At 34.1% G+C, this 19260-nt stretch overlaps 1 protein-coding gene across 10 annotated transcripts in view; it reads right to left on the bottom strand.

Annotated features, from left to right (window-relative positions):
- Positions 1-19260, bottom strand: part of LOC148301102 (uncharacterized) — a 154132-nt gene that overhangs the window by 34469 nt on the left and 100403 nt on the right. For 7 of the 10 annotated variants that reach the window (XM_088273827.1, XM_088273821.1, XM_088273822.1 and 4 more), the window contains one exon: positions 4386-4504. In XM_088273827.1, the coding sequence (XP_088129953.1) occupies positions 4386-4504 (119 nt within the window). Of the gene's footprint in view, positions 1-4385; positions 4505-17197; positions 18361-19260 lie in introns of all 10 variants that reach the window. The other 3 variants (XM_088273826.1, XM_088273824.1, XM_088273825.1) reach the window with 1 other exon arrangement.

A 19260-nucleotide genomic window follows, 5' to 3' on the forward strand; every position in this document is an offset into this window, starting at 1 on the left:
ATATTTTTAACTTAACATTTACCCGCTACAGGGCAGAAAGTGTTGTTTTTGTATTTTGAAGAAAAGGTATTGTTTAACTATTTTTTGAAATATAGGGTAGACTGGGTACGGTTGAAACAAAGGACGGTTGAAACAGACCAAATATCTTGCGAACCGGATGCGGTAGGGTGAAGGGTCTAAGGGACGAAAGAAGCGGACAACAAGTTCAAACACTAATATCAGTGTTGCATCGCTCGCCGCACGGTGCAGTTGCTTGTAAGAGGTCCTATTGTATTTTGATAATCAAAAGTAAGTATTTTTGTTCTGAGAATTTTCCTTTTATTACGGTTTCTATTGAAACGATATTATTGAATATGATTTCGTGTTTAAAATGAAGCTTGTAGAACACGATATAGTGATTAGTTTTAATGTGCCATTATTGTTAACATTACTATTTTCTGTTTTCCACCTAAAGGAGGGATTGGGGACGGTTGAAATATTTTTTGTGGGTACGGTTGAAACAACATATTTTTTCAGTTTTCCTGTTTTCTAGATGCCGAGAGTACGCGCAAGAAAGACTTCGAGAGGGGAGGTTGACTTGTCGAGGTATACATACGCTTATGAGGAGGTTAAAGCACGAGATTCACTGCGAAAAGCGGCGGAGAAGCATGGATTAAACCACTGTTTGCTCATTAGATATATACGAAAGCGAGATGCATCTGGTGAAGAAGAAAATGGGATATAAACCCCACAACCGAGTTTTTAATAAAAAGCAGGAGCAGGAGCTTGTAAAATACTTGCTACTAAAAAAATCAGAGAAAGAAGAGATAAGAAAGGAACATGAAATAAGGTTGAAAGGGATGAAATCTAAGTAAGTCAAGAAAATATTGGATGGAGGAAAAAGTAAAAGGATCGTTAAAGGAAAAAATAATCATAATACGCAACAGGAATCATCATTAGAAGAGGACGAGTGCTATTGTCTTGTTTGTCTGTCACTGTATTCAGAGAACAGATCCAGTGAAAAGTGGGTACAGTGCACCACTTGTAAACTGTGGGCTCACGAAGACTGCACAGAAGGTGGTCTTAGCTATATTTGCCACAATTGCGACTCGGAATGATCCCAAAGCTAGATTTCCGCTTGATTTATGACTAAACAAAATGAAAGAAGTGTTTCCTTTTAGTTTATTCACAGATTATTTTCGTTCGATTTGTTTTTTTTTTAATGCCATTGTTTTTAGTTGTTTTTGTTCATTACATATCTGTAGACTGATTAATATTGTCATGCGGTGCCATAATTATTTATAAAACAAAAATAAATAATGAATAAAACGTCTTACAATATTAAATATTGATTTATTTGCGTGTGTTTCAACTGACCCCAATCACTGTTTCAACTGCCCCTGGTATGGGGACGGTTGAAACAAATCGGATATATTTTTTAAATTTGATCTGCCACTAAAAATAACACACCGGGTACTGAAATAATACTTCCCATTAGTAGACAGAAACACGCTCTTGTATTTAATGCATCTTCATCATCGCTTGACTTGTCAAGAGCAATACTATGGACATTATAAGCAAAATTGTTTCAACCGTACCCAGTCTACCCTACTAAATATTTTTCAAATGGAGAAAAAACCTTCAGGTTTTACCTAAAAAGATCTGTTGCACAGTAAAAAGTTCAATAAGTGGCTTGATATTTATTTTTAATACATTGTATTATATTTTAAAACTTTAAAAACGTTCTCCTGAAAAATCAAGTTTTTTGATTTATGACGTTCTTGAAAGGAGTGGGCGATTTATTGTGTATAAATAAACGTGTATATAATGTATACAAGAAAATACACTAAAACTCAAATAATAATTACAGGAGCTTTAAAAAAACTTGTATGTTTAAGTTAAACAGACAATTGCGTAATTGTATGGTTTGTAAATGACTTCATCACAATCGTTAATTTTTTTTTTAAAATGCGCGTGTAGCACCTTACACGTGATACAAATAATAAAATAAAAGTAAAGTCAAAATGCATAGCTCTCTTTATCCTTCTCTCTACATTATATCTTTCTTCTCTCTCGCGTAACGAAATGTGCCTAGTAAAAGTGACGCGTCCTTGAAATCTAACTCTCCATTCTCGTTCAATTATCAACTCTCGAAGTTTACTTGAAAAAATGATGAATTTACAATGCCAAATAAGTACTTAAAAACATACAATCATAAAGTAGGAAGATACCACATCAGAAATGGAATATTTTTCGGTATTATTACTATGTATATGTTTTTCAACAAAACTGTAATTTACCGTGTTCATGAAAATAAAATCTATTTGCGTTACTCGTCTATATATTAATAACATTAAAATATAGACCAGTAACGCAAAGTAAAGAATATTCATCAAACATATAATCTTAATTAATTGAAAAAGAACGACTTTTACAAAAAGTTTAATTCATTTTAGCCAATTTTCTAATTTTTAGCGAATGCGATGGTTTTTGTGTCCGTAGCTGTATATTAGAATTTGGCGAATATTTTTCATCATTTTTTTAATCCTTACCTTTATATCGCTCTTTCTTTTGAAAACCATATACTTATTTATTTTAATAAAAACAACAAAAAAAAACAAAATCAATACAAAAACGGTGTTTTGAGCAAATAGTGCAATTACTTTAAATGTTACCTGAGCTTAAATAAAATCTAGCTTTGGGCTATTCTTTGATATTAAAACTATTATTGATATTTAAGAATAAAACAAGCAGAAACTTGGGAGCTCTAAACAACATTATCTAGAGGAGTTAGTTAATCACACAAAGAGTACTTTATATTGCCCTCCGAAGGTTAGATAATACAGGTAAGCGTACCTATCTTATTTTTAGATCGTATGAATTGTTCTTCATATTTCCAGTGAGAACAAGCACTTAATATCCGTCTATAAATGTAAATACGGCCACTCATAATGCAATTTTCTCAAAAACTCAATTTTCCAAAGGGTCTAAACCAAGGGTGGCCAACCCGCGGCCCGCCGGGTGTCTTCTTGCGGCCCGCGGAGCAAATCACACATTTTTTCCTTTAGTGCACACCAAACCACCAAATGAACATTCTATCGTGCGTAGTTCGTATCATATCCCACATATGGGAGTATTTCACTATGCTGACAATTTCAAGACCCATAATGGCGTCAAGTAGTAAATACGTTGGACTAAAGAAGAGAAGAGTAACAGAATAACTGAGAGGTTTTAAAGACAGATATAGATAGATAAGACAGGACTATAAAATATTTTTTCGTGGAACTCAAAACAAAGCCAACATGCCTGATATGCAATGGTTCTGTTTCTACCTTGAAAAAGTATAACATTAAACGGCATTACGAGGCTAAACATGCAAATAAGTTTGAAAAGTACCCAATAAAGTAACTAGTAAATATGTTTATATTATAAATATATATCGTGTTTGTTTTAAATAATAAAATATTTTTTGTTTTACGGCCCGGTAGGAAATAACATTTCTAAAATCTGGCCCGGCTATTTAAATTGATGGCCACCCATGCCTTAAAGTCAACAGTGATTTGAAAAACAATAAACAGATGTCTCGCGTATCGTAATCGCCAGATAACAATATTTATAAATCCGTCTTAGTAGTTTAATGGTCAGCACGCTCGGCTTCCGTACTGGAGGTTTCGGGTTCGATTCCCAAGGAAGGGGGGGTGAAATAAATACAAGCGATTTTTTCACTCTAATATTTATTCAATATTAACTTGGACTGGTAGGTACCTGAAGCGGAGGGCTGAACACCTTTCTTTCATGTGTTAACCATCAACATAACATTTTTAATTAAAAAAAATTGTTAATTTATTTATTAAAGAAACAGATCTAAGAAGCTTTCTTTTTTTTATATTCTTTGAAACGTATAACTCATTAAGTACATACTTATCTTTATTCTTTTTTTAATTAATCTTTTTTATTTTTTGTTTTCTGTTAAAATCAAAAATTTGTAGTTTTTATCAGCACTTTTAATCTATTTATAATTCTGACATCTGTTGTTTTCTTTCCAGCGCCCTTTATTATAACCAATAATAAAATTTATACCCCCACACGGGCTTTGCATTTGAGGGATATTTTTTTGTATGAAATTGTATGAATTTATTTGTAATATATTGTGAAATGCAACAAAAATTAAAGTTAAGCAAAAAACACTGCGTTTATATGATGCAATGCCCTATGCACCATCGGGTATAGATGACGGTATATATATATATATATATATATATATATATATATATATATATATATATATATATATATATATATATATATATATATATATATATATATATATATATATATATATATATATATATATATATATATATTTATTGATTTATATATTTATAGTTATATATAAAAATTCTCACCCCTCGGGCGTCCCGGAAGAGCATGGCGGCACGATGGGGGTCTATGAATGGGTTGGCACCGCGATGCCGCGCACCTCCGCGCTGCCCATCGCCAACGGGTTGCCGACGGAGTTTCGCACCTGCAGAAAAATAATACACTTCAATATGTAACTCAGATATAGAGATTGCGTGCTTTCTTCTTTAGCCTGTTGGCAATCACATCGAAGGTCCTCGAACGCAATAACGTCAAATCTCAGTGAAGGACATCGGCAACATAAACCAAGCTAGGACACAAAATGCCGAAATCTCTATCTAATGTAACGGAAGGTCTGCCGATGACAATCTACGGTCCGCCTTCTCCTGAGGAGTGCAACGTGGTTTCCTCCCAGCAACAAGCAAATGCTGAGAAGTTCCTGATTGGCCCTCACTAGACTATCCCTCCTGTTCCCAACACAGATTTAAATAAAAACATATTTTTGGATTATTGGTAAGGGAATGTAATCAACTACGAGTATTTTAATGTTTTAGAATTGATAAACCCTGATGATGACAAGGTTCTTTTATATATATATATTTAATATATATATATATATGTATATATATATATATATATATATATATATATATATATATATATATATATATATATATATATATATATATATATATAGATAAACCCTGATGATGACAAGGTTCTTTTCAAAACCGGTTGGTTAAAGTGTACTAATAATAAAATAAAAAAGTGGTTAAAACAAGGTTGTTTAATTTTATAAATTTTTAAAATGTGCCACAAAGTATCTGCGAAAAACATTAAAGAAAAAACATATTTATTTAGTCAGAAGAAACAAAAACCCACTTAATGATCTATAAACCTTGTACATAATAAGCAAGGTAAAAATAATAAATGCAATTCCCATCTAAAAAAAAGTAAAATCTTATGAAATTATAAATCAAACACTAGTTTTTTACCACTTGAGTGGTAAAGTATAAATAAAACACTGGTTTTGTGGGGCATGTGCTATGATCAGCAAACGCAAATGCGCTCTAAAGCAGGGAGACACTCGCTGACTGATATCAAGGTCCGGAAGGTGTCCTATGTGGGGTGTGTGCTAAGAGGAGAGAAGTACGAGCTATTGCACCTAATCATGAAAGGTAAAACAGAGGGTCGACGAGGTGTGGGCAGAAGGCAGATCTCCTGGCTCCGATATATACAAGATTGGACGGGGATCAGGACCGTCGAAGCGCTACCCAGGGCAAGGACAATTACTCTCAAGTGATAGTCGACGTCACGGGGACCTGACATGACACGAACAGAAGAAGTTGTTTTACTACTGAGTGGTAAAAAAACAAGTGTTTTAATTATAATTTAATCATGTCTATTTTGTATATTAAAAGCATTGATAAATTTGTGGTATGGTAGTAAAACACTATCATTATTTCTTTAATGTTTTCCGCAGCTACTTTGTGGCACATTTTATAATATCTTTATTGACTAACTTTATTTTCACCACTTTTTTATTAATACAATTCAACCTAACGATTTCAACAATACATTGTCATCATTAGGGTTTATTTTAAATCAAAAACATTAAAAACATTAAAATACTCTCACCAAAAACTTCCACACACTTCATAAAAATCCTAAATATATTTATGAAGTGTGTGGAAGTTTTCGGTGAGAGTATTTTAATGTTTTTTATATAAAATAAACCCTGATGATGACAATGTATTGTTGAAACCGGTAGGTTGAATTGTATTAATGAAAAAAAGTGGTGAAAACAAAGTTAATTAATTTTATAAAGACACTCTACTTATCATTCGGTGTTCACTTTGTGTACTTCTTTGTATTACACAAAGTGAGCAATGAATGATAAGAAGAGTGTTTTAATCATGTCTTACTACAAAGTGAACGTCGAAACAATAAATCAAACCTTGTTCATCTTATATCTTACGTTGACGGCTAGCTCGTATTTACCGCTTTAGTGCCCATACTATGGTGAAAATGTTGAAGCTATATTTATACTTAAGACTATTGTTATAGCACACATTCCCATTAAGTCCTTATAACACACTGTCATAGCTTACTCTTTAGTCATGTCCCCAAACCAAAACATTGACATTGTAAGAGATGCAACATGAATTTTCGCAATAAAAAAAACAACAGACTATTTATTTAGAGACATTAATGGCTCAGGCGTTTCTTGAAAGATATCAGGGATAATGCATTTATCACATGAAGAGTAAATTCATTCCGTCGTCATGCCGCTCAGACAGAAAAGGAAATATAAATATATGAAATAAATATATACATGGTATATTCAAGAGTTTAATTTTAAAAAAATAATCTACATTTCGTTCCACAAAGTTAATGACGAATCAATAAATAATAGAAAAGGAAACATTGAAGAATGGTGTGCTGCGACGAGGAATGGAAAGTGTACTCCCTGAGAAGAACGAGAAGAAGAAACGACCACGATTTACGAGCCATGATGGAAAAATCGACCATATTGTTTCCTATTTCGGCAACTAATAATATATATTTATATATTTTTTATATATTTTTTAAAAATATTATTTTATTAATATTTATGCCCAGACATCCATATTCTTCTTCATCTCTGATGGGATGTCAAAAAATAATATGAAAATAACTCCTGTAATTGGAGATAATCCAGATTTTGTGAACAAGTATTTGGACACACTCAAAATGTTGTAAACTAAATAACATTGAGATGTCAAATAAAGGCGAATATTAACTTTTAACCGGTAACATTAATATCACACTAAAGACGGGAAAGGTATTTTTACCCGATCGGTCGATCGATGCTTATGGGCGGGAAGGGTATATTAACCTTATCCGCCGGCCTCATTTCAAAGTCAGAAAAGAAGTAATTATTTATATTATGTACCTAATGATCTCTTTGTTAAGGTCTTAACTACATGTACATAATTATCAAATCCCGTCGCCAGCGGTCCGCAGGCGTAAAAACACATGTCCTTAGTGTATAGAAATTGATATTCAAACCAATTGACGAAAGTCTTTTATACTCAGCGGTATATACTCGGCCCTTATGGGCATCATAGCAAATGTGTATGACTCAATATTACGCTTCAGGTACCAACCACTCAACGTTTAAAAAATAAAGCATTATTGTCAATGTATTTACCGCTTTTTACGTTGATTCTATCAACCCGAAAACGTTAAATAAATTACCCTACAAAACAAGAAAACAATTAATAAATAAGATAATTAATGATTAATTCATAAGGAGAGTGTTAGAAAACCTTTTAAGTAATACATATTGTGATTGAATTACATATTTGAATAAAATAATCAGGTCTTGAGTACTGAGAAAGTATTGAATACACATAAGTAATAATTATTATTCAGATTGATGCAGATTTACTGTTTTAGTTAGCCGAACAAAAAAAACATTATCTGCAGATACTTCTCCGCGGTAATAATTTAAAATAATATAATATTAACGCAAAATACGTACATTGTCTGTTAGGAATATTATGTAATCGTGTTATAACGTGGAAATATTAAAATATCAACTGGTTACCGTCAAAATTAAATATCTTCCATACACTATACATGGGATGCATCGTTTTGACATATCGCTCACTCCTTTCAACAACGTCATATATCAAAAATCGTCAATTTTCAGTTGTGCGTGCTTTCGGAATGCCCAGAAAATTTACTATATCCCAGCAAAAGCGGCGTATTTTAAATTTAATATTTACCCGCTACAGGGCGGAAAGTGTAGTTTTTGAATTTTTAAGAAAAGGTATTGTTTTTTTTTTTAATATGCACAATATTTTTCGAATGGAGAAAAAACATTTTACCTTAAAAGATCTGTTGCACAGTAGGTAAAAAGTTCAATAAGTGGTTTGATGTTTATTTTTAATACATTGTATTATATTTTTCAACTTTAAAAACGATCTCCTGAAAAATCTTTTTTTTACATATGACGTTGTTGAAAGGAGTGAGCGATATGTATTTATTGAGAGTACCAAGTTATTTATTTTAATAACAAATTGTATCAATAATTAAAGAAAACACTTGTTTATGCCGAAACTTAAGTTAATGCCGAAACAATAAATAAAAACAAATTGTATTATTATGGTAAGAGCATTGAAGAACAAATAAATAAATAAAAATAATCACAAGCCTAGAGTACAAGTTTGACTGATTCGATGTGTATTTTATAAAACTATGATTAATAATTAATTATCAGATAATGATGTAATTATATTATTTCGACCCCTGACCCAGGCAGGCGCTTTCAAGTATTTGACATACCTGATCGTGCTACATTCGCCTCATAAATTTGTTTTACCGTTCTTTCCTCACTTATAAGTTCCACATGTAGAAATTATCTCAACACACCTTTCTGAATTTTATCGATAATGCTTATTGCAGCCTTGCATTCTTTTTTTATATCACAATTCAAATATCTATCAAACATCCGTCTGGGGATCGCATTTCGACTGCATTCGGTCTACTGTCATCCTTATTTTGCCAACTTAATTAGGGTTGGAACTAGAACTCCGTTGTGTACTGCCAGTTTAGCTTTTGCTGGTAGGTTTTTATTACATGTAACTGATTTTTCATACTTTATTTATATTTTTCTTCATATATAAATAAAAATCTAAGGATTCGCTAATATGATGGGTCATAAATTTTTCAAATATGTGTACATATTCGATTTATGACTTTTTTTAATTACCTAACGTTCAAGTGACTCTGAAATCTAGCTACGGCTTATGCAACACCGTTTATCATGTCCCTACTCAGGCTTCAACTTTATAAGTTTCATAGCCTATGCCTACTTGTGAGTGGATTTACTCTTTACGTTTAAAGTTACTATAATTTCATGTAATTCATGAGTGAAAATTCTAGGCAAAAACACTCGCTTCGTTTTTTGAAAAAAATTACGTCCATTTTATAATAAGAATGAGAGCGTTCTATTTACGTTAGCCAATGAATGGCATGACGCGATTATGTCACCTGATAACCAACAAAAAAGTGGCGGGATAGAGTTTGAATGACGCGAACATCCATTTTATTCTTAAGAAATCGATTATCATGTTGATCTGCGAGTGTTGTAGCATTGTCACTTTAAAAATAATATTGGAATTTCAAATATATGTAAATTAGTGTTTTGTTCACATTCTGGTATAACATGTCCAGCATAAGGCCCAGTATTCGATCAGTCGCAAGTTAATTTTCTCTAAGCCCAGGTAAAATTTTGCGTAAATGATTTTTTCTTAAAACACATTTTTTTTGTATTGAAAAAATAAGTTTTTCTTCGAAATAATTAAGGGAACGGTATTCGTACATCGGATTCTGAGAAAACTCTTGCAGGATTTTCACCCGAAAAATTCAACCATCAGGTTGAAGTTTAGAAAATACTTGGTAGAGTCGCTTTCGTAGCTTAGGTTGCTTGATATTCCTCAATAGGACTTTGGGTTTAAGGAAGGGTACAGAGTGCGGGATGTTGGCCTGGTAGTGCGGGTAGTTTCCTAATGGGGCTGAGGACTTATAGTATATTGGCGATTTATAGAGTATTGGGCCTTAAAATTAATATATTTTCGTAGACTCGCACATATCTTCGGCATCAACTACATATTATAAGTACAAAAAACAAAGTAAAGTTACAAAGCCGGACGCCGTGCGCTGGACAAGAATACGTAAATAGGTGTGTTATCAGAAGTATGACTAATGAATCCAGCTCGTACGGGCCAATAACAGAAATATTACATTTTTTCAACACAATTGTGTCTACTCGTATCATACTGTAAATATTTCTGATGACTTATATGAGTATATATATATATATATATATATATATATATATATATATATATATATATATATATATATATATATATATATATATATATATATATATATATATATATATATATATATATATATATATATATATATATATATATATATATATATATATATATATATATATATATATATATATATATATATATATATATATATATATATATATATATATATATATACAAATATAAATATATATATATATATATATATATATATATATATATATATATATATATATATATATACAAATATAAATATATATATATATATATATATATATATATATATATATATATATATATATATATATATATATATATATATATATATATATATATATATATATATATATATATATATATATATATATATATATATATATATATATATATATATATATATATATATATATATATATATATATATATATATATATATATATATATATATATATATATATATATATATATATATATATAGTAATTTTAAGTAATTTGAAGCGAAGATAAAGGTGGAGTTTCAATGGCTAATACAAAAACGCAAGAAACAAGAGAGGAGAAAACCTTCAGAGAATCGCTCTCACAGAGAGATCAGTATATAATTTGAATGATTTGTTCATACTTTCAATAATCGATTTCATAGCTGAAATAAAACATATATCGAGATCCTTGGCGATCAATTGACGGGCAAATACATAAAATTAATTTTTTAAATCATTTTTTGTGTACCTGAAAAGAAAAAAGGTGAAAATCAGTTTTGGATACCAACATTTCCATAATCCTTGTCACAAATCTGTTTTTTGAACTTAGGAGTTATTTATATACTAACATCTCAACATCTTTGGGACGTGACTCCAGGGAAGACCAACAAAGAGATGGATTGACAGCTGGGAATCGACACCGCAGGAGGCGGCTAACCCTCTTGGAAACAGGCCACAAGGCCTACACCAAGCAGAAGAAGAAAAAGAAAACCACAAAACCTATTATCTCGCCATCATATTTAAGCGAGTTAAAATACTAACCCGTCATTTTGATAAGATAAATTTTAATAACCTTCTCTCTATCCCAACTAAATTGCTTCTTCCTGTAACTGTATGCATAGTACCGAATGTTTTTTTTCTTCTTGCAATTGATGCACCAACTCAGGAAAACAATAAAACTACACATTTTTATGTTAAACCAGTCGAATATCGAATCTTGGAGACGTTTGTTATGTCACAAGAAATGAGCGCCCACATTTCCTTTCGCACTTGCATTCGCGCCGGATATTTTATTAGTTATTTGACTTTGTAGTAATGCTATCTTCTTTATAGAAGTACAGTAAAACGGGAAGGGGGAAAGCCGCAAGTCCGTTATATAAAAATAAGTTTAAAATAAATATTTTTTAAAAAACTTATTTTTGAAAACAATATATTTAGATATAAATAAACAATACAAAACACAAGAAAAATCTTTTTATTGTCTTCAGACACTCGTGAAGTGACGTTGTTGTTTGATATCGACGCGCTTGCTTTCGGTCATCCTGCTTTGAATAAAAGGAATCAAGTTTTGTTTGCACTTTTGAAGCTTAGAAACGTAATTTGAGATTATCATGGCCGCTAAAACTTGTTTACATGTGACGACACTTGAATTTAAGCATTTATGATAATTTAAAAGGACGTTTGAAATTTTTTTAGATGTTACCGGATTTTTGTCCGTTAATAATAATAAATAATAATCTTGGATGATTTATATAGCGCCATTTTCGTAAAAAAAAATAACTACCTCAAGGGCGCGTTATATCCGAATTTAATAGAGCTTTTTATACCGAGGTTTTACTGTACCTATGTAAGGGCAACTATCTTTTTTTTCGTATGATGTTGTTCATCCCTCCAGCGGACCAATTGAGAAAAAAATACTAATGCGCACCCTTACTGTGCACGAAAATACACGTCACGTCTCGGCCCTGGGTTTTTGGAGAAGTCGAACGTCTGTATATAGTAGTCTGTGCGACACTGAACAAATCGACGCAAGAAAGTTTAAACACACCCATCAACCCATCCCTTTTTTAGGATCAACTGATTTCGAACAATTAGTCTATTTTCTCAATTTATCCCCTAGAGCAGTGATTCCCAAAGTGGTCTATATCGACCCCTAGGGGTCTATGACAACCTGAAAGGGGTCTACGTCAGCGAAGAAAAATTGACCTATTAACTAAAAATATTGACTTATTGCTTATGTTATTTTATTTAAAGTTTATTTTATGATTATTTTATGTTACGAATATTTTACATAACACATACAAAATTTTATTTTGAGTAGTTTTAATTTAAATTCAATTAATACACGTATAAATTAACATGTGTTTTTACTTTAAGTTTTTAACACTAAACTTCACTACAGTTAGAAATTTACAGGAAATCCATATCAGGTAAGTAGGGGGTCTACCCAACACGGAAAAACATGGCAAGGGGTCTACGACACAAAAAAGTTTGGGGAACTCTGCCCTAGAGCATAGGTCGGCAAAGTGTGGCTCTGGCACAAACATCTGCGGGAAGGCTCTCCCACTCTACGTATTCGTGCGAACAATCTTTTTGAAGCATGAAACTTATTAAAACTAAGAAATCTTCTTTTTGATGAGAACCTAGAAGCGCAGAGCTAAATATAATATAATAAAAATAAAATAATAAAACCCTTATCCGCACCCCAATGGTGCATAGGGCACTGCGTCATATAAACGCAGTGTCATCTTGATCGTTTACACATGAAGGAAAGGTGATCAGCCCTCCGCTTCCGGTACCAGTCCAAGGTAGTATTGAATAAATATAAGAGTGAAAAAATCACTTATATTTATTTGACCCCCCCTGGGAATCGAACCCAGGACCTCCAGTACGGTAGCCGAGCGTGCTGACCATTACACTACGGAGGCGGACATAAAATAATAGAGCTAAATATAAAACCTGACTTGATCAAACTTTCAAAGCAGACACAAGGACATCTTACTTTTAAAAGATGAATTAAATCCCTATTAATTGTGGAATCAAGTTTTATTCAGTGTATACGTAATTTAACAAAGGTCTAAAATTATAATAAGGGTCTAAAATTATAACAAATCTGTTTGAAATCGTACTATACGTACAATTTCAAACAGTTGGCTCTCTATGTAATTTATTATTAGATTAAAACCAATATTTTTAGCTTTTCCACTTTTTTATTTGACCAGCGACCGGGTTTCGTCGTTACCGACATCATCAGACTGGTCGGTAACGATGTCGGTAACGACGAAACCCGGTCGCTGGTCAAATAAAAAAGTGGAAAAGCAAAAAACGGTAGCCGAGCGTGCTGACCATTACACTACGGAGGCGGACAGAAAAAAACCCTTAAATAACCTGTAAATAACCCTTAGTAACGAGTAAAATTTTCACGCGGATATACTTTTAAAAAAATAGTACCTTAAATTACGAAACCATTTCTATAAATATACAGCCCTAGCCATGTGTACCAGGAACCCCAACATAATTGGTCAACATAATGTCTTTAAATACAGTGATTCTTGGAATTCTTCATGTAATTTTTTTTTAAATTAATAAATTTAGTTTAGTTTAGTCAGTTTTATATTTGAAACGTTGCTCTCCAGTTATTAAATCAGTGAATAAGTGCGATTTTTTTTTACTTTCCATTTAAGCCTTAATTATTTTAAATAAAATGCCAAAAAAATGTGATTTAAGTGAAAATGAGCGGCCTCCAATAATTTCATTCAATTCACAACCTCAGAGTCAAAAAGCTAAAAAAAATTAGCCTCACGTTTAATATATTTTAAGCATTTTTATCAAGCTCAAACATGTTAAAGATGATTTATTTTTAGAAAGCGTTTTATTTTTAGTAAGCGCTGGTTAAGGTGTTTTTGACATTTTTATCGAGCGCGCACTTGTTAACGTGTTTTATTTTTATGTTTTTAATTTACACATAAATGTACGTTTCTGGAATTTCTGAAGTTTGGGGAAAAAATTATATTTCCTTAAATAAATTAATTGAGACAAATATTTTTAAAGGTTTTCTTAATTGCAAAATAAAAATAAATTAGAAATATTTTCTAGGAAAACGTGGTTATCCTATTTTCGTGGTCGGTTCGTGGTAGCACATGTTAAAATTGGTAAGATAATTAGTTTTTATTCCGTGGATAAAGAATTGAGCGTCCGACCGATCATAAACGAGACCTAGAATCAAATACTGTTCGTAGAACATTTAAAGTTTTATAGATCAACATTGTTGTAAGGTTTTCAGATAACAAATATTTACCCTTTTTTAGTTACCCTATAAATACACAGACTTTTTTGTTCTTCTTCATCTATGCTGAGATGAAAAAATGTAAAAATGGCTCCTACGTTGGAGATATTCAGATTTGTGAGTAAGGATTTGGACAATTGGAATTGATGTTTTTTTCGTGAATAAAATAATTGGTTAAATTATACTACTATTACTACTACTACTACCATCACGGCGTTTCCCCGCAGGGGTAGGCAGAAAGGATGGAACGCCACACTCTTCTGTCCTGATATACGGTCCTCGCCTCAGCTGCATAAAATTAAAAATCTTATTTTCAGGCGTCCTAGTATGAAAAAAAAGTTTGAATAAAAGCGTCTCTGCTAAAAAAAACAGTTTTCTCAAATACACCATAGATTCTACTGCGAACTCAAACATGAAACGATATGTGATTTATGACAAAGGTATGTGTTTTAACAAATTGAGTAATGTGTTTGTCCATCAGGGGTAAAATAGTGAATGCTACGCGGGTATAAAGTTATCACTTCACCAGCCTATGAAATAAGCCCTTTGAACTTCCAGACTTCCATATTCTTCTTCATCTATGTTAAGATGTCAAAATGTAAAAATAATTGCTTAGTGGAGAAAGAACAAGGATTTGGATATACCCAAAATATTGGGTACCAAAATATATTCAAGGATATAGGTGCATGTTTCAGAACACCCATCATATCATGCTTAAAAATAATTTCATTGTGTTTTGTGTGTATTATTTTTGGAACATACGACATTTACTTATAAGAGTACAGTAGAAGCCAATTATAACGCGTTCGGATATACCGCGGGACTTTTTTCCTTAAGCACTGCAAAGTGAATTAAAAAGTCCTTGTAAAGTATTATTTTGGTGGGCCCCAAACCAAAATAAATTTGACCGAAATAAATAAACTAATACTAATTCAATTAAGTATCGAAGATGGTCGCTCGTTATTTTTTTATACTCTTGATCCAACTTTTGACTCATAAAAATCAAGCGGTTAATTTTCCCTGAAAAATTCCATTCTCAAAAAAGATCCTTTTAAAAAAACAGCAAGAGATTACTAATTGTTGTAAGTGGTTGTGTTTTGACTTTTTTTTATATTTTATAAAAACATATTAAATAAAAATTTAGAAATATTTTTTACTCAATAAAATAACTTGGTGGTGATATAACGGCCGCAAACTTACGTTATAACCGACTTCCACTGTATTATGTATACAATAACATATAATATGTAACATGTTTTCATGCTCACGAATTTCAAAAATACATTTTATAAGGAATCATTACAATATCGGAGAAAACATACAATTTTAAAGAATTTCTCAAAGGTTTTTTGAAGGTTATATTTAGTGAACCGTTTTTGTTTCGAGAAGTGAAACACGAAAACAAAAATAAAAAGAGACAATAAAAATACAACCTTTTTTAAAATTACATTTCTTATGGAGCTATGAAACTCTCAAATTTTTACTTCGAGCGCAATATTTCTATTTTAAAAACGAAAAATAAACCAGTAAATGAAAAAAAAGAAGAATAAATTTTACACGTGTACATAATACAATCGATATTTAAAAAATAATACTAGTAATAAACAAACTTTAAATATCGCCTATGTAGGACAGATAAAAAATCCTTATTACAGTTTTGTATAAAAATTAATTTTTAATTTTTTTTAAAGGAAAAAAGCAAATCCTTTAGTTTTAGGGGCTTATCTGCAGGTAGGATAATAATTATGGTGAAGGTTAATGTGAAAAATACATCACAAATACTCAGAACTATTGAACATAACCCTTGAATTTATTTTGCGATTGCCGCGAACCCGCGATGCCAGTTACGCAGTAGAGAAACTACCCAACAACGCCATAATGCCTGTCTCAACTCAACATCCAGAATTATGCTTTAAATGTCTTTAATATTAGTTTTTACCAACATTATTCATATAGCGAGGTTTCACGAAGCCAATTGTATTTATTGTTGAACATGTAAACCTTTCAGTTCTTTCATGCAATTATCCATGTATAGGTACGACAGTCACGGCGACATTACATATCCCTGTTTAACACATTTAGTGATGTTAAACCAGGAAGAAAATGAACCAAATATCCTAATGCATGCAGTGCTATCCTCGTACAAGGCTGCAATGCCTTATTACATACAATTACTACATACTCAGATAATACCTTCCATAGTTTCGTTCTATCAACTCGGTCATACGAATCCACAAATGCGCAGAAAAACTTTTGGTTTTTGCCCAAAAACTTTTCTGTTATAATATGCAAAGCAAAAATTTTAACCGTACATCATCTCCCATTCATAAATCCACTTGAACATCCTTTGTCCTTTGTTATGGTTCTTGCCATTTCGATAAGGATTCTTCCATACACTTTACCAACGGCAATCAACGACTCATCGCTCTGTAGTTTCCACATTCTGCCCCAGAACTGTTTCCCTTGTAGAGAGCGATCTTCTGCATTTGACGGGAGTATAATTGTCCTCTTGACACCGGTTAAAGAGCCTATGCAACCATGAGTGTCACTAACGAGGAACTAGTGGTAATCTCATTTTCACTTTGGGAATATCGCCAGGACGTAAGAGAAGTCTCGGCAGTGACCGGAAGAAAAGGAGACGAATCGTGCACCAATTGGTACGAATCAGAGATGAGACAAATAATGGTAGGAAACTAATTTACCTTGCTCCATTATTGATTCGAAAATACGATAGGTCTCATCGCAATCGCCAAAAGGTCGGTGGTATTCCACTTCGGGCCCGGAAGCGGCGGCGGGGTCGCTAGCCTCGGGGGCGCTTGCGTCGGGGGCCCTAGCGTCGGGGGCCCTAGCGTCGGGGGCCCTAGCATCGGGGGCGCAAGAAGCGGGGCCGTAAGCGTCGGGGGCGGCGCCGGTGCGGGCGCTTCGGGAGGTGGGGACGCAAGCAGCCAAGGTGCGGGCGGTGAAGGCGCGGGCTCCGGGGACGCAAGAGGCGATGGCGCGGGAGACGGAGGCGCGGGCGACGGGAGCGCGAGCGACCGGGGCGGCAGCGGCGGCGCCGACGGCGGGGGCGCCCAGCGAGCGCGAGCGGGAGCGGAACCCCTTGGTGTTGGAGGCGTCCCGGTCGCCGCCGCCGCCGCTGTTGCGGCGCCACGCGCCCACCCTCTGCCCGAAGTGGCGGATGAGCTGCTGAAGGGAGTTGTGGTGGTGCGCGTGGTTCTTCTGCGGCCGCTCCGGCGTATGCACCTGCGCACCCTCGCTGTTCTGCTTCAGCAGCTCGCGGGCGAACCCCGCGCTGTCGAACCGGTCCGCCAGCCGCGGGTTGCTGATCTCGCCGTACTTGTCGCACTTGGAGTACGTGTGGTGCTCCTGGATGTCCTCCGCGAGGTTCGAGTCCACGCTGTCCGTGCGCGCCAGCACCGAGAACCGCCGCAGCCCCCGCTTCCGATCTCCGTCCCCGTGACCCAACATGGTGCCGAGCGAGGAAAAACGATTCGTGACACTTTTATCGCAATTACACTATCGCTGGTAAACATTTGCCGAACTGCATCGTCAATTGTGTAACGCGGACACGAGATACACTCGCAGCGAATAATTGTTTTGTAGCGCGCGGCGCGCTCACTCTTACTAATAGTAATACGAAATGTTTCTTTCGGTCACTTGATGCACACAAACCGAGATCATAACATAATTATGCCAAAGTTATATGTTATCAGTAACATATCAGCATCTGTACTGTTTGCGGACGGTAAATATAACTAGTCTCTGCTTTATGAGTTGTATCAAATTAAGTGTTCTTGATATTGGTTCAGATTATTCAAATTGTTCAGATGCGTACCGGACAGCCAATTCTGAATTACAGTTTTAACTAAAATTTAAAAAAAAATACTGTTGAAGCTGCCATTGTACCAACATTTTTATAATTGTATCTATGTAATGATAGAGGAACGGCGCAAGACTGCGTCCTCGCGCCTTTCATCTTTATCATCCTCATGGATTTTATTCTTCAAAAGTCATTACCATCTGACCGGGATATAATCATCTCCCCCTCCCGGAAACTCTGCAATCTATAGTACGCAGATGATGCTGTTATAATCGATAACTCCGTCGAGGGTCTTCAATCAACATCGATAGGGCGAATGTATATTCTACGCACATGGGGCTTACAATAAATGTTGCAAAAACCCATATGTTGTGTAACAGCTCATGCCTAGATGCCCGGCAACCATCGACGTTGAGTAACCAGCTCATCGAAAGGGTCGAGAGTTTTAAGTACTTGGGAGGGTACTTAACTTAAAATGGCAGCCTTCAAAAGGAACTGGGAGTGCGTTTAGGACTCGCAGGGTCCGCATTTAACAGTTACGTATGAAGGCTGTCCGTAGATCGGATTTATACTCGGTGAAGACCAAATGCCGCCTATAGAATGCCTGCATTGCTCCTATTCTCTTATACGGCTGCGTTTTGCCGGAGTGTTAGCTTGATCGTTACATGATCACTCCTGCGCTGCAGGGAAATATTATCAAAGAAAGCTTAATTGTCCGGTAAGGAGGTAACGATAACCTATCGCTGAGAGGTTACAGCGCAACAAAACTATACAGGACGTTTACCTCACTGTGGACTGTAGGGGTTAACGGTCGCACAACCAGAGATAACCAAGACAACCACGAACGTTGTTTTAACTTAATTTGATTAAGCATAACGCCGCTTCCTCTCGAGGGTGGACACAAAGCACATGCGGACTACGCTTCTTCCGCATCCACGGCTGCTC

Source organism: Brachycentrus maculatus, unplaced genomic scaffold, assembly GCF_059751285.1.
Source record: "Brachycentrus maculatus isolate JH-2025_06_01 unplaced genomic scaffold, ASM5975128v1 h1tg000608l, whole genome shotgun sequence".
Taxonomy (NCBI): Eukaryota; Metazoa; Arthropoda; class Insecta; order Trichoptera; family Brachycentridae; genus Brachycentrus; species Brachycentrus maculatus.